The sequence below is a fragment of the Salvia hispanica genome, unplaced genomic scaffold (assembly GCF_023119035.1).
Source record: "Salvia hispanica cultivar TCC Black 2014 unplaced genomic scaffold, UniMelb_Shisp_WGS_1.0 HiC_scaffold_22, whole genome shotgun sequence".
In the NCBI taxonomy this organism is placed as follows: Eukaryota; Viridiplantae; Streptophyta; class Magnoliopsida; order Lamiales; family Lamiaceae; genus Salvia; species Salvia hispanica.
In genome coordinates, this window is record NW_025951937.1 from 6,897 (window position 1) to 24,579 (window position 17,683).

General features: G+C 35.5%; 1 protein-coding gene and 2 long non-coding RNA genes across 3 annotated transcripts; 2 read left to right on the forward strand and 1 right to left on the reverse strand.

The window, feature by feature from the left end:
• The first annotated feature begins 273 nt into the window (after window positions 1-273).
• On the forward strand, window positions 274-1,980 carry LOC125198733. Its single transcript, XM_048097021.1, has one exon. It carries the CDS (start codon window positions 274-276, stop codon window positions 1,978-1,980), a length of 1,707 nt encoding a protein of 568 aa, XP_047952978.1.
• A 12,957-nt stretch (window positions 1,981-14,937) lies between these two features.
• On the reverse strand, window positions 14,938-15,477 carry LOC125198732. Its single transcript, XR_007172465.1, has 2 exons — window positions 15,187-15,477; window positions 14,938-15,097 (listed from the first exon to the last, which is right to left on the reverse strand). It is a non-coding gene; the product is annotated as an uncharacterized LOC125198732 (long non-coding RNA).
• A 1,139-nt stretch (window positions 15,478-16,616) lies between these two features.
• LOC125198731 lies at window positions 16,617-17,362 on the forward strand. Its single transcript, XR_007172464.1, has 2 exons — window positions 16,617-16,683; window positions 17,145-17,362. It is a non-coding gene; the product is annotated as an uncharacterized LOC125198731 (long non-coding RNA).
• Window positions 17,363-17,683: the final 321 nt, after the last annotated feature.

Below are 17,683 nucleotides of genomic sequence, written 5' to 3' on the forward strand. Positions count from 1 at the left end.
GTCCTTTCATAAAGAGGTGCCTTTTCATTTCAATATGTATCTATGTTAAGAGTCGTGTCATTTCATATGTGACTCCTGGAACATTATAAAAGGAGCCCTTGTATATTATTATAGGATATCAGAAATATATATATAAAAGAATATAGCTATTAAGGCTAAACTTGTCTTGCATATTTCAATTGATCACACCGAAGCCTTTCGGTCTCAACAATTGGTATCAGAGCCTCGTTACGATAGTAACTTGGGCAAAATTTAAACTTATATGTCTCAACTATGGCAACAACGCGAGCTAGATTTGAATCACTTGAAGCATCCATGACAGAATTACGAGAGATGGTTCAAACAATGTTCGAGGGAATGGAAGAAATGCGGACAATTTTGAAAAGAAAAAAAGAAAGGAAGAAAGAAACAAAGGCAGACTATCGAAACCCGTTTTCATCTTTAGGAGAGGATTATGAAGAAGAAGACGAATGGGAGGATGAAAATTCTGAATCTGATGAAAGTTCAAAAAGCAGTAAACACACCGATCAACATTGGAAGAATCCTATTCGCATGGACTTCTCCAAGTTCAATGGCACTGATGACCCGCGTGTGTGGTTAAATAGAGCGCGTCAATACTACCGTGCCCAAGATACTCCTGCAAAGAAATGGGTTCAGTGGGCCTCTTATCATCTCGACGGTGAGGCGAATCAGTGGTGGCAATGGTTCAGTGCACGCCACATTCGAATTACCTGGTCAATGTTTGAGAAAGGCTTGCTACAAAGATTCAGTACAGCAGAACTTGAAGAAGCTGATGAAGCCATTGTTAGGCTCAAACAAACCGGTAGTTTTCGTTCTTATCTCATTGAATTTGAGCGATTGGTTAATTGTGTACCACATTGGAAGGACAAGGTGCTACTAGGGGCCTTTATGGCTGGAGTCCAAGACGACCTTGCTAAAGAAATACGGTTCTTTCGACCCCAAACGTTAGAACAAGCTATCGGATTAGCTAGGCATGCTGACGAGCAAGCTAAGACTCGACGAACAGGAGGCTTGCATGTCAAAACTCAACAGAGAATGACAAACTCCACACCAGCAGCTCATATGAGTTCATCAAGCCGATCCTCAAATATAGCAAATTCAGTCCCAACAAAGCGATTAACGTGGGCAGAGATGCAAGCAAAACGAGAAAAAAATGAGTGCTTCAATTGTGATGAGCCTTTTTCACGAGGCCACAAGTGCAGACTTGCACAAGCTTTCCTTATTGAAAGTGGAAACGAAGAAGAAGACTCAAGCCCAATATATGACGAGGAGGTCGAGAATGGAGAACCTACAATCTCATTGAATGCACTCGTGGGTGAAAGTAGAGGGAAGTCAATGAGAATGATTGGCAGCATCAAGAATGAAACAATTCAGTTGCTAGTCGACAGTGGGTCAAGCCTGAATTTTATTCACCCGCAACGTGCAGAAGATCTTCGACTAAGTGTGGTTCATATTCCTCCAATATATGTTCGAGTTTCCAATGGAGACAAGATGCCATGTAGTCTCCGATTCGAAGGCGTGAATATAACGATTCAAGGTATTACTTTCCAAACTACACTATATGGGTTAAATGTATGTAACCTCAACGTAGTGTTGGGATTACCTTGGTTGGAAAGTCTTGGACCAGTGTTGACGGATTATCGGACCATGACAATGAACTTTGAGCAAGAAGGATGTGAGCACATCCTTAGAGGATTTTCTCCTTCGCCAAAGGCCAAGTCCATTGAGTGGGATGAATTAACCAAAGAGCCGAGTAATGAGACATCAGTGTTTGTGCTTATGAAATCTTCAGAGACAGAGACAGAGTCCGCCTTAGAGGAGGTACACACGGACATACAAAGAATATTGAACCAGTTTGATGACGTGATGAGCGAGCCAAAGGGGCTACCCCTACCCAGAACCTACGATCACAGAATCACCTTTAAGGATGAAAATACTGTGGTTAACGTAGCGCCCTAAAGGTATGCGCACTATCAAAAAGATGAAATCGAAAGACAAGTGAAGGAAATGTTGAAAAGTGGATTAATTCGACCAAGTATTAGTCCATTCTCATCGCCGGTGTTGCTAGTAAAGAAAAAAGATGGATCATGGCATTTTTGTGTGGATTATCGGGCTCTCAACGAAGTCACTATGAAAGATCGTTTCTCCATACCCACTGTGGAAGATATGCTTGACGAACTCAACGGTGCAAAGTTTTTAGTAAAATGGACTTGAGGGCAGGGTATCACCAAATCAGGATGGATACCAGAGATATTTCGAAAACGGCATTTCGTGTACATAATGGTCATTATGAGTTTGTGGTCATGCCTTTTGGGTTGTGTAATGCGCCATCAACCTTCCAATCGGCAATGAATGAAATATTTCGTAAGTACCTTCGAAAGTTCGTTCTAGTGTTTTTTGATGATATACTAATTTATAGTAAAAGTTGGGAGGATCATCTACAACACTTGGATAATGTATTCCAAATCCTCCGTGAGCACAATTTTCATTTAAAACCATCAAAATGCGAGTTCGGTCGACGTGAGCTAGAATATTTGGGCCATTATATATCTGAGCAGGGAATTCGAGTTGATGACCGGAAGATAAAAGCTATGACATCATGGCCATTGCCTAAAACAGTCACTAGTCTTCGTGGATTTCTTGGGTTGACTGGGTACTATCGCCGGTTCATCCGTAACTATGGAAGCATAGCACGACCTCTTACACAATTGCTTAAGAAGGGGACATTCTTTTGGGATAAGGCTGTGGGTGAAGCATTTGAAGTATTGAAAAAGGCCATGACCACCGCTTCCGGTACTAGCATTACCCAACTTTGAAGAAGATTTTATCATTGAAACTGATGCTTGCGGTTATGGAGTAGGAGCTGTCTTAATGCAAGGAAAAAGGCCACTCGCTTAGTTGAGTAAGGGATTGAATGAAAAGTTGAGGATGCGGTTAATGTACGAGAAGGAAATGATAGATATCTTAGAGGCTATTCGAATTTGGCGTCCATATCTTCTAGGGAGGCGATTCAGGATCATCACAGATCAACGAAGTTTGAAATACCTCTTGGAACAAAGAATCTCCACTCCTGAGCAACAAAGGTTGCTCGTCAAGCTCCTCGGTTTTGACTATGACATAGTCTATCGACCAGGACGAGAGAATAGTGTTGCGGATAGCTTATCACGGCGCGAAAACTTAGTTGAGCTGAATGCCATATCCGTTCCACAATCTAATTTATGGAAGGAAATACGAAGAAACTCTACCTTGGATGATGAAGTAAGTAAATTGATTGATGATGTGGAAAAAGGAGAAGGTAAGACTGATTCTCGCTACACAATCAACCAAGGATTCCTATTGAAGGATGGTAAGGTGGTGGTGCCAACAAATGATGAACTCCGACGAGCTATCATCAGTGAGTTCCATGATTCTACCATTGGGGGTCACTCGGGAATCCTGCGCACTTACAGCCGAATTGCACGAAATTTTTGTTGGAAAGGTTTGAAGGCAGCAGTACTAAAGTATGTACAACAATGTGACGTTTATCAACGCAACAAGGCCGACACTCGCAAGCCGGGAGGCTTATTAGAGCCGCTTGATGTCCCTAAGACTATATGGTCAGATATCTCGATGGATTTTGTAGAAGGACTACCAAAGTCCTCCGGAAAAGATGTAGTAATGGTGGTTGTCGATCGATTGTCGAAATACAGTCATTTCATAGCTATCTCACGTCCTTATACTGCAAAAAGTGTGGCTGGAACATTCGTTAGAAATATAGTGAGGCTACATGGTGTCCCCCAGTCTATCGTCTCTGATCGAGATAAAGTATTCATGAGTCTATTTTGGCAAGAACTATTCCGCCAAATGGGGACCAAGTTACGCATGAGTAGCGCTTATCACCTAGAAACTGACGGGCAAACGGAAGTGACCAATAGGAGTTTGGAGCAATATCTTCGATGTTTCATTGCAGATCGGCCAAGATTATGGGAAAATTATTTGTCTTGGGCAGAGTTCTGGTATAATACTACTTATCACAGAGCCATTAAAATGACACCATTTGAAGCAGTCTATGGTCGTGCACCTCCCATAGTGGTGCCTTATGAGATAAGATCATCTCTCCTACAAGAAGTTGATGTCGGAGCTACGTTCTCGTGATGAAGTGTTAAGTGAATTAAAAGCTAACTTGGAGTTGGCACGACAACAACAAAAAGCTCAAGCTGATAAGGGGAGGAGGGCGGAAGAGTTTGTTGTAGGTGATTGGGTCTACCTAAAACTACGTCCTTATCGACAACAGACAGCTTTTAGACGCACACATCAGAAGCTTGCAAGTAAATTCTACAGGCCATTTCAGGTATTAAGGTGGATAGGGTCAGTCGCATACGAGTTGGATCTACCACCAACAAGTCGTGTACATCCGGTATTCCATGTTTCTTTGTTGCGAAGGCGTATCGGAGATAAAGTAGAATCTGTTCCTTTGCCGCCATTGACAGAAACAGGGTTTCCGGTGATTGAACCAGAGGAAGTGTTAGCTACACGCTTGGTTTTGGTCAAAGGTAAGCCTCAAGCACAAGTGTTAATCAAATGGAAACATTTGAATGTAGATGATGCTACGTGGGAGATCGTTGACGAAGTTCGGAGTCGATTTCCACAACTCCAACTTGAGGGCAAGTTGGTTCTTGAAGGAGGGGATGATGATGAGTCTGTACTAATCCGTAGGAGCACAAGAGAGAGAAGGCCTCCACGGAAGCTTACGTAATGAACAGTCATATCTATTCATGTTAATAGTGTCTTAGTCAAGGGAGGTGTCCTTTCATGAAGAGATGCCTTTTCATTTCAGTAGGTGTCTTTGTCAAGAGTTGGGTAGTTTCATATGTCATCCAAGTGACTCTTGGAACATTATAAAAGGAGCCCTTGTATATTATTATAGGGATGAGAAATATATATATAAAAGAATATAGCTATTAAGGCTAAACTTGTCTTGCATATTTCAATTGATCACACCGAAGCCTTTCGGTCTCAACAAAGAGATGACGGGCTGAAGAAAAATTATCTAAATGAGAGAAATTCATGTTTTACCCAGCTTTGTTATATATATATATGTATAGGTTCATGATCAATTGAGATTTTTTAGGCTAATTGAGAAATGAGATGCAATATCAGCCACTCATTTTTATAAATGAGTGGTCCAGATTTTGCCACATGAAAAATACTTTAGAGTAATTAATTATGAAATGGCAGAATGGTAATTTAAGTTAAAAAAAAATGAAACACGGGCGGTTTCCAGCACTCCAATTCCATTCCCAATTTTCCTCCAATTCCATTCCCAATTTTCCTCCATTAAAGCAACTTCACCAAATCTTCGACCAATTAGCTAATGGAAGGCGTTTCGCCACCGTCTACCGAGGAATCAGAGGCTACTGGCGCCGCAAGGGCAGAAGATTCGAGTTGTCTAGCTAGGCGATTCCGGCGGGGCGACGCGGCGGAGGTCGTGGCGCATCAAGTGACGTTGCGGCTGAAGCTTGCCGTGAATCTCCTTCGCTTTCTCTTTCGCCAGATCGATCACGCCGCAGGCGATGTCTCTGTCACTATCGGAATCGAAGCGGCGCACCTCCGATCTGAGGATGTTCGAGCACATGTCCGATCTATCGGTTTCGGAGCAGAGATCTCTCATGTATTTTTCAGTGTTGTCACCGGAATCGGAGCCGTGTGATTTTCTCGATCTTTTCCGGTTGTCTCATCGCCTCCGGTGATCTTTGAGATCTCTTCTCAAAGATTTTGACTATTTCTACTTCTCCTAGGTCGGTTGCTTCGTTCCTCTCTCGCTCTGATTCACTGTTTTTTTTGTCGAATTTCAGATGATAATATCATTAGAAGAGCTAATTAAGTTGCTTCATCTAATTTTATGTTTTCGTTAGCTAATTTGACTAGAAGCGTGAATTAGGATTTTTTAATTTGAAATTTCAACTGTTTGATTTGCTTTACTGAATTTTGGAAAAACAGAAACTAGTCATTTGGTTATACTAATTCACAATTCAAAACTAATTTGATTAGAAGAGCAAATTAAGTATGCTGCTTCATCTAATTTTGTGTTTTCGCATAGCGTTGGGAGATTGAAATGCTAATTTGATTAGAAGCGCGAATTGTGATTTTTTCAATTTTTTCAATTTGTGAATTATAAGTGTTATTTTTTAGTTGTTGACATTCGATATTCTCGGTATTGATATGTGAATTATAAGTGTTATTTGTTAGTTGTTGACATTTTAATACGAGTTGTTGACATTCGATATTCTCGATATTGATATGTGAATTATAAGTGTTATTTGTTAGTTGTTGACATTTTAATACGAGTTGTTGACATTCGATATTCTCGATATTGATATGTGAATTGTAAGTGTTATTTGTTAGTTGTTGACATTTTAATATCGGATAGTGATTTTTTTGTTCGCGGGTAAATCGAAATTAAAATTAATATATATTTTACATACAGAATGTAGATAGATTACATGTTAAGTCACCTAATTAATATATATTTTGCTGGAGTTATTGCTGCAAATGTATTATCTAATTCTTACTATTTAATTAGTAATTAAGTTTTCATATAGTACAATAAATTAATTTGTACTGTTTTTTGCACAGAAACTTAGATAATTATTGCCTAGATCATGCACATCTAAGAGGGATCCAAATTTGGTGAGATGACTATATTTTGTTTGAAACATTTTCCTTTATACTACACAAGACAACAATGATAATCACATTTTAATGAAATTTATTTTTAGTGTCTCTTTGCCGAGTATTTGGTTGAAGATATTGCCACTCTACTCTTTATAGCTGAATCAACTTTTGATACGTTCCAGGTATGAAACTACATGAATTTAGTATTGTTTACTGTGTATGCAAAGTCAATACATCTCTATGCATCATATTGTTGTAAGAAGTTGTTGCTATTATTTCTATTATTAACATTCTTGATATACAATGCTACACAAATAGAAATAATAAATGGATCCAATTCAATTGGGAAATTGCTCACGTTTCCTGGAAGAGTGCAATGCTACACAAATAGAAATAATAAATGGTAGTTTTAAGTAATTTGTTTTTCCATTTTTAAAATTGTGAAATCAAATGTTAATTTCTCACCATTGGCATTCATATTTTCAGATTTTGGACCTATTTTCAAGAAGACATTAATGAAACTCGATAACTCTTCGAGTAGAGGGGTGTTTTTGGATTCGTGCTATCTTCATACACATATCTTGCAAAGCTATAACTGGATAATCAACCCAGTGCTTGACAATAAAGTAAGAATATAATTGGGCCCATCTTGTTTATTAATGGACTTTAATTAGTTTGATTGTAAAATATTGTGTAGTAGTATATGATTATCATCATAACTTATTGAAACTTTTCTAGCTTGTGTTAATCACTTAATTGTAATAGCAACAGCCTAATATAATCGTTATGTCTTCTTGACCGCAAAATTAAAGGCATATTTAATTTTTAACATTGATTTAGTAACTGATAAAAATTTATGTATCAATATTAATTTAGTATCAGATCCATCTAAACTAGTATATATGTTCATATAAAGATTATTAAAAATTATAGTTGAACCATTATGAAAAGGAAAGATTTGTAATGAAGTTCATATCCAGGATCAAGATAGTGACGGTCCTTGTAATATGTGCAACAATTATATACGAATCGAACTCATATACTCCGCCAGGACCCGATTGCTACAAAAACTTGCCGCAGTATTGTGTTGATATAGTTCGTGAGGCGATATGTGCTGGACCAAACGGTCCATACGAAGAAATAATACATAGATGTAGCGGTCCAATAACTTATAGAGTTGAAATTAATTGTTTCTACGTATTGGGTGTCGATGTTGGAAAATCTTGCAACTTGAGCCGCGAGGAATCAGAAAATATGGCAGGTGCAATTTGGAGATATATCTATGACGGACCTGGAGCTATATGACTGCACCACCAAACTTTTATTATTACTAAATAAGGTGTAACAAAATAAGTATAATAGTTCTATCGTAAAATGGTGTGACTCAATTAAATATATTCTGAAATATGGTTGGGTATTACCAAATTAACAAATAAACATTAATGCTTAATTTACTTTATTATTTGATGGATACTTAAATTTCTGGTTCTGGTTCTTTTAGATCTAGTGTTAATTATCATGAATGCATTTTTCGTAATAAAAAGTATTGTATATGTATGTCGAGCTTCCATTCTGAAATTTTCTTAATGATTGATCTTGTCTGTTTTAAGTAATCTTTCTCTAATTCATGTGATTTAAGTCAAGGGAATGTAGTGGTCTTTTTTATTCTGACATATTACGCCCCTATATCATAATATATAATTCATTAATTCTAGTGCACCACTTTTTCATTTTACAATGACTGTAAAGTTCAAGAAAATCAACATTACTGCATGATACGATCATTGAAGCCGTGCGTCAAGAATTTTAACTATAGCTGGATTCAACTAGAAACCGTCCTATTGAGATGATATCCGAAATCTATGAAACTACTATCATCGTCTTCGTCTTGGAAACAGCTTCGCGTGAGTATCTTGCACATCTCAATCGGAGTCTGAATGAGGGAGTTATGGTGGTTTTACAGAAGTCGCGCAGAACTGGCGAGGGAGTCCAGAGAGAACACCCGGGCGGGTGTTTTGCACCCAGCAATTCACCCGACCGGGTGAATCACCCGAGACTTAGTTTTTAAGGGCCTTTTTCCACATTTTGAGCCTTAGTATAAATACCTTTTGGTGTCATTTTTCATTCTAGATGAAGATAAGATTGTGATTAAGATATCTCCCTAGTGAGTTTTTCCTCTTTGAGGAATGTATCCAATTCCTTCCTTGAAGGTTGCTTGTCTCAATTTCATAGATTGATTCAAGTAGAGGTATGCATCAATGGAGTGTATCCATTGAGTAGTGGAGCCAAGGGGTGATAGAGCTATTGAAAGTTGCCTAGGGTTGTTTCCATCTTTTTGGTCAAGGTCCTATGGTCATAACTCTTTTATCTCGTCATTATACACATGCTTTCCATTCCTAATCTTCCATCAATTCTTGTTTAGATTCAGTTTTTGGTGGTAGTTTCATAGCTTTCGGATATCATCTCGATAGGACGGTTTCTGGTTGAATCCAGCTGTAGTTGAAATCCTTGACGCACGGCTTCCATGATCGTATCACTGCACCTACACTTTTTAGTTTTGCATAGGAACTTCATATCGATAGATTTTTTCCCCCATTTTTCATTCCCATTTCTCACCTTTTTCCTGTTAAAAATCATCTATAATTTGCTCCACTCTCATTTTCAGTTCTTCGTATTAATGTCTCATGTTCGAATTGGCAACTTCTGATTCGTAGACGAATCGCATTACTAATCAAAACCTGGTACAATTTTACAACACAATGACATGGTAAATAGTCTATATCTACGAATGGCACACATAGAGTAAAAACGACCATTGGTGAAAAAAATTTAATACAACATTAAATTTCTAAATCATGATAAATATTGTCAGAATAATCATATGAAACTATACACCGATCTATCAAATACTACTCCAATAGAATTGAAATTACACTATAAGTAGAAAAGACCATTGGTTAAATATAAGAGGAGTTAATATCGCTTACTCAATAATACATTTGCATGCATCATATTGTTGTATAAAGTTGTAGCTATTATTTACTCCATATTATTATCATTTTTGATGTACATCATATTGTTGTATGAAGTTGTAGCTATTATTTACTCCATATTATTATCATTCTTGATGTACCTAGCTTGCCATTTTGCTTAAACATACATTTATTTATTTATTTATCTATGTCCAATTTAACATGTTGTAGATTTTATACAACTTCATATTAACTGTTCCTGGTATGGATCCAATGCAATGGAATTATTATTCAAAAAGTCTGGAGCAGTGCAATGCTACAGAAATAGGAATCCAAAGGGTAATTTTAACTAATTTGTTTTCCATTTTGAAATTGTGAAATCAAATGTTAATTTCTCATCATCATTGGCATTCATATTTTCAGATTTTAGACTAATTTTCAAGAAGACACTAATGAAGCTTAGTAACTCTTCGAGTAGAGGGGTATTTTTAGATTCGTGCTATCTTCATACAAATTTCTTGCAAACATATAATTGGATATCCTCACCAGTATTTCACAATAAAGTAAGAATATTACTCGATATATAGTTTGACAGCCCTAATATTGACGGACTTTAATTAGTTTGATTTTTGACTTGTAAAATATTATGTGTATGATTATTATCATAACTTATTGAAACTTTTCTAGTTGTGTTAATTGTAGCGACTCTAATCGTTATGTCTTCTTGACTGCAAACTTAAATACATATTTAATTTTTAATATTAATGATTTAGTAACAGATAAAAATTTATGAGTAGTGATTTAGAGACATAATGTCTCTATGACATAATACCCTTATGTATATTTTGACATAATACATTTTATACTATGACTAATTTACCCTAATGCTATTTTAACATCAAATCAATTATCCTTGTCCAAATTCCTACTCTTTTGCGCATGATTATGACTCATCAAATTAGGAAATTTAAAGTATCCTCAAACTGTCAAGTTTTGTGGATAAGTGATTGAAATTAATTTTAGTTTGTTTTTTTAATACTAGTGATGTTTAGAATATTTATTTAAGGACATAATTTGTGACATATATTGAGTGTTTTTTTAATATAAAACTAGTTAAAAATCTTTCACACTTTGATAATTGGTTGAATATTTTATGTGATTAGCGATATCTCCAAGAGATAATTGGTTGAATATTTGATGTGATTAGTGATATCTCCAAGAGGAAATTATATGAGTATTAATGACTTAATAGTTTAAATAATATCAATTCAATTATTTATTTATTTCATATATATTAAAAAGTTAAGCAGTTAAAATTTTCTCATTTTCTTATATGAAAATTAGACCTCATTAACTCAATCCACTGTATGCAACAAATTAATAAAGTATATTTTAAAGTATTCTACTACTAACTTATTTCATGATATGATAATGCTTTAGAAAAAAAATACTACTAAGCATTAACTATACAGATTTAAAATATTAAATAAATGAGCTAAAAATATGTAATTAACTAAAATATTGAAATTCTTAAAATGAAAATCATAAACTCAATTAGTACTATGATACCATATACTATATCAAATTTAAATTTGTAACATGATATACCGGATTGAGTTAAGAATTCTAATATTTATTAATATAAAGATGAAATATTAAATATATTGCCCTAAAATACTGGATTGAAGTTAAGAATTCTTTGTAACATGATATACCAGATTGAGTTAAGAATTCTTTGTAACATGAAATATTAAATATATTAATATATTGCCCTAATATATTTGTAACATGATATACTGGATTGAGTTATGAATTCTTTAGATCTAGTGTTCATTATCATGAATTCATTTTTTATAATAAAATTTATTGTATCCATTATGTAATATCTTATGGGCAGTCTAGCTTTCATTCTGAAATTATTTTATTGATTGATCTTGTCTTCATTCCTATGTGTACTTATCAATGGCCTATCTTCTGTCAGAACTTCTATTAATAAATTCTAAACACAACGAATGTGATTGTTTGAAGCTTGTTATATTATGCTTTAAGGCATTTGATAAGTATTCCGTATGTGTAAGTTTTGAATTATCATATATTTTGAGATATTTTTGATGTGATTGCCATGGCCTTGCAAGCATCACATAAATGATGTTTGGAACATATAAACTTCATAAGGATGCCTCTTTAATTTTTGGGGAAATGGACCAATCATGTGAAGTTACTGTGAGCATAAGTGATGACTCGAATCACTGACTAGAGATGCTCGGATCAAGAGCTGGAGATGAACTCAAGTGAGCTGGTTTTAGCAGCAGTCGCATCGAGTTTAAAATGATAGATCTAATCTCAATCATTGGATTAATATAGCCGTTGGACTTTTGTGTTTAAATAGCGGTTGGGAGTTTGTTGTTTTTTTCATTCTTGTTTTGTACACTCCCTCTCGATTAGATTCAGCTCGAATAATACCAATTTATGTTTTCGTTACACACAATTCTTCGATCAATTTGTTCTTTCATCCACCGCATCACTCCATTTCTTACAATTTCGAGGGCCAATCATAAGTGCATCGGGTGCTAATGATCATGAATACCATTTTTGGTTATCACTTATCATGAGTTAAGTGTATTGACGATTATTGTATATCACCCTTTCTACCTCTTCTCTATTTGTGATTTCTCATGCCATTATAGCAAATTGTATTCTACACTAGTATAATGATGGAATATAGTTAATTTGATTTTTTGTGTTGATTATGTGTATGGATATGAAGAGTTAAAGAGAAATTTTTATTTTGTGTTAAGTGTAATGACTCAATTCGTTGTCTTTATTACAAACTAAAATGCATAATTAATTTTTCAATATTAATTTAGTAACAAATAAAATTTATGTTTCAACATCAGTTCATTAACATGTTCATATATAATTGTGTATTTATATAAAAACTAATAAAAAGTTAGAGTTGAACAAAATTGTCAAAAGGAAAGATTGATAATGAAGTATAAAGATGGTGACAAACTTAGGTGAATAGTACTCATTTACTCTGCCATAACCCGATTGCTATAAAAACATGCCTAACTCCAACTTGGAGTCCTAATTTGGTCAGAAGGAGGAGATGTTGACGTGTAATGTCAATGCCTAGGAGTTTTATTAATTCTGTCACGGTATATTTAATCCAACTTCGAAATACAGGCCTAATTCTCGTCGCTCAATGCAAAATATTACATATACATGTAGTTGCAAAATGATAAAGGTAGTCTATTTTTTTAAGGAACAGAGGAAGTATGATATATAATACTATTTTTATCTCACAAAAGATGTCATGCTTTTCTTTTTAGTTTGTCCAATAAAAGATGTCACATTTCTCTTTTTAGAAAAAGTTCTCTCTCATATGAATATAAAAATTATATTTTCTCTCTCCATTTAACACATAAAACAAAACCTGTTATAATCCCGTGCCGTCCCGCAAGTGTGACATCTTTAGTGGGACGGAGAGAGTACTTTCCCAAATGAGTAATACTACCTCCGTCCATGAAATTTTTTCTCATTTTTCCATTTTCGTCCGTCCTCCAAGATTTATCTCATTTCACTTTTTATCAGCTTTGGTAGTGGACCTCATATTCCACTAACTCATACCTATTCATATTTTATTATAAAACTAATATATAAAAGTATGACCCACAATCCACTAACTTTTTTAACTCATTTTTCATTATATTTTTTAAAACCCGTGTCGGGGAAAAGTGAGACAAATTTTGAGGGACAGAGGCAGTATTCATTTTTTAATAAGATTATATTTTTTTTGAAGTGTGTTTGTTATACTTTCTCCAAATGAGTAACATTCATTTTTTAAATTATAAAATGACCTATTTAGGGAATTTAATTGCTGATCTATTTAGGATGTACTCCAGTCTAAGTGGGCCGGGTTATATTGAATAAGTGGTTGAGTTCTTAGGCATAGATTAAGTAAGAGGGTCTTAGATTTATTTAGTAGTAGTATAATAATTTGTGCAAATGGTGTAACTCATAGAAATATATTTTGAAATAGGTTTGGGTATTGCTACTAAATTAATTAGTGAACACTGATAGCTTAATTTATAACTTCATTTTTTATGGATACTTAAATTAAACACTGTTGAATACAGAACATAATTACCTTAATTAAGCCAGTAGTTATAAGTATAAATCGTGAGCTAATAATCAATATTTTGATTTTAGAAATTGTTGTCTTCAATCTTTGTATAGGATTTATTTTAGAGATGCATAATGATAAACTAAAATATATCATGCTTCAAATGCATATACTCTCAAAAAATTAAATTAAATTAAATACAGACTATCCTTTTATTATAAAGCAGTACTTGTCACATTACATGTCGCATACTAGCATAACTCGCATAAGGTATACAAAGATGACTAGATGAGTATCCATGTCAATATGTTTCAAGTAATATAATAGAAACATATCATGACACCACTATCTTTTTTTTATTGAAATACTAGCTAGTACTACGTAATTTAAAGAAAATATTTTCAATTTGTGTTAATTGTAATGAATCCAATCGTCAAACTTAAATGCATATTTAATTTTTAGCATTGATTTTGTAACCGATAAAAATTTGTAACAATATTAATTTAGTAACAAATCTATATGTTTACATAATGAGTAACATAAAATTATAGTTGAACAAAATTGTCAATTGAAAAGAATTATAATGAAGTTCAGATGCATGATTAAGTTGGTGACATTCCTTGTAATATATGCAACAATCTTCGATGAATTGAAGTCATATACTCCCACATGACACGATTGCTACAAAAACATACTAGTGTATTGTGGTGACGAGGTTCGCGAGGCCATTGATCTTGGAAAAGTCTTGCAACGTAAGCCCATAAGAAGCAACATTGTTAGCGGGTCCAATTTGGAGATTTATTAATTATGGATATTGTTAAGATATGTGTCTGCATGAGTAAAGGTTTTTACTAGAGTAAAATGTTGTGACTCATTGTAATATGTTTTGAAATACAGCTGGCCAATATTACTAAATTAAATAATAAATGAACACTGTTCAACTTAATTTACTTCATTATTTGATGAATACTCCCCTCCATCTCTTAAAAATGAACCACATTTGTCATTTTGAAATTTTCCTTAAAAATAGACCATTCTATTTATTTTATTTTTTCTATCTCTAATGAGGTGGGTTCATTCTCCAATAACGATACTCTAATAAATTTTTTTTCAATCTCTCTCTTGTTTTACCAATTGTGCATTAAAATACTTGTTGAACTCATGAAACCACAAAAAGGAATTTTAAAATACAAAGGAAATGTTCTTTCGGGCCTTCTCTAACCAAGTCCACGTTACACCCCGTCGCGGCCCATTAAGTCAGCCCTTTGGGCCGAGGGCAGCCACATTTGGAGCAGCCTACGCAGCCTACACTTCTCTTCCCCACCTGCAAAATACAAACAAGATATTTAATGCATATGTACAAGAGAATTAAAAGAGCCCCTTTGCAAGAGAAATGGAACAAACTTGTTTTACCCATAATAAATCTAGAGCCTCCCCAAAAATGGCAAGTCAGCCCCTACACTCCTTTCCACTCCCAATGTCTCTCTTATGCACCCTGCAATAATCAGACAAGTTATATGAATGCAAGAGTACTTGTACTCCAGAATAGAAACAAAATAAATTAAATAAAAGTAGGGTGAAGACCATCAGAAAGGATTGACTGCAATAAGAGAACAAAGAGCTAAAGCAGCTCCTTAATTACTCAAGAGTAAACAGCCAACTAAAGTGAACATAAGACAATGAGTTACAGATTTGATTTTCTGCCATATAAAGGCCCCTCCACACCACACACCAACTCCTTTCACACACACTTCAAAATTCAGCAAAAACAGAGAGCTAGAGGGTAGAGCAAGTAGTGAGCAGCAGCAAGTCAGCCACTCCTTCGAATTTCAGAGGTAATACACCTCCACCCTTTTCTCCCAATCAAATTTTCATGTCATCATATAGAGGCACCACAACTTAAGAACCACAATCAATATAACACAAGCACACCCTCTGCCCTTGTTTAGAACACCATGCTAGCTCAAGAACACAGAATCATGGCTATAGAAATCTCATAACAGTAGTAGCATTCTTAGAGCTTAACACATAAATGGAACAAGAGCACAATAGGCTGCCTTTACTCCCTCTCCTTCTCCGACGGCGCGACACCAGCGACGAGCGGCGGCAGGTGGCGGCGACTAGGTAGAGGCGGCGAGGTTTGCATTTGGGAGTCGAGGCGGCGAAGCGGGGCGAGCCGAGAACTCCTCCGTGGCCTCAGCGGAGAGGTGAGCGAGAGTGAGAAGCCGACGGCCGTACTCCGGCGACCGCGAGGCGGCAACGGATGGCGGCGATACCGTCGAGAGAAAGAAGAGAGAGATGTTGATTTTGGGATTAGGGTTTGATTTGGGGATTTTTGTTTAGAGGGAGAGACCGATGGTTTTGTTTAGAGGGAGTAATTGGGCCTTCTTATTTTATATTGTTGGGCCTCTTTAGTAATAGGTTGGGCCACCAATTAAATAAAATATGGGCTAAGAATTTAATTAAACCATGGACTCTCCTATGTTATGGATTAAATAATAATCCGCATTTTATCTCCACGAGGACAAGTCGTTTTTCTTCCGGAATTTTAGTACGAGTGCTCAAATAATTAATTTTAAGAGACTACAATACGCTAACGATGAATAGACCTCGAGCTTATTCTAGTATGCTTAAATAAATGGCATGGGAGGTAGCACCCTCTAGTTAAGTGAATAATTTTTCTAATTTAATTAAATCTACTGATTTAATTAATATGCCAAGAATTCTAGAACTCTTCTAGAAAATTTAGAGAAAGAATAAAATGATCATCGCACTTAGGATGCATTCATGTTTAAGCTTAATGGATATCTCAAAATCTAATTAAGTATCATTTTATTTCCTAAAGGGACGTCTTCGAACGTCATCTAAGACCAAGTTAAGGAAATTTCGGAAGGAGCTTTAGCTTTTGAGGTGGGCATTTCTTTCAAAATGTGATTTCAGTATGAAAATGTGAATCTTTGCTCAAGTATATTGTCATGCCATGTTTTGTTTTATGATTACCTATCTGCTTGGCTATGCCAATTTAGTTAAATCGAATTCGGGTCCCAGTAGGGCCGCAAACCCTACTCGGACTAGTGTACACATAAGGGGACCGTGAGCTAACAAAAGGGGTTGGCCGGTCCAGTGACCGTCGTGGAATGTGGCCACATTCCCGGTTCACACAAGGTTCAGATATGGTATATCTATGTTACGTGATTGCGCAATCAAAATCTTTACTAAAGGAAAAGTATTTTTAGTGACTCGGGTCTTTTAAGTAAAACCCCGTGATCACTCAACTGTGGCATTGACAATTAAAGATAGAACTATTTTTGGCAATGTGCCCACTGAGTATATCAAATACTCAGCCCTGCATGTTATTTTCAAATGTGCAGGTTGAACGTGGACGAGCAGGCGAAGGTGTTGGGACAAGCATATTAAATAAGTAGTTAGGTAGCCCAAAGTAGCATGTCTTCATACGTGCTATTTTGTCTTGGACTCTTCCGCTGCAAAACCTAGAATTATGTACTAGCAAGCTTTGAACTTAGTCTTGATACTCTGATCACGTTTTGACTATGTACCCATATGCCTTTGATACTTTTGATTTGAGTGATTTCACCCTTTTTACGTTGTCCCTTGATTTTGAGAATTGTTTAGTCGCGAAATAGCTACGCTCACTAGCACTAGGGAGTTGTGGTCGTGACAGTGCTTTTTATAAAAAAATATTTTTTCGGAGATACTGACGTGTACATATTAGAAAAGAGAGGTGTTTATTGCAATTATGGCATAAATTAACTTAATCAATGATGTTTAATTTGGACCTAATTTGATTTAGAAATATTAAATAACATAAATGAGCTCGACATTCAGTATTGATAGCATAGGCATATAGTGTCTAATAAAATGCACATGATGAAATTTTCTTACCTTCATG

Excerpts from the sequence above, each read along its gene's own strand:
- LOC125198733 (XM_048097021.1), top strand. The coding sequence starts at position 274 with ATGGCAACAACGCGAGCTAGATTTGAATCACTTGAAGCATCCATGACA.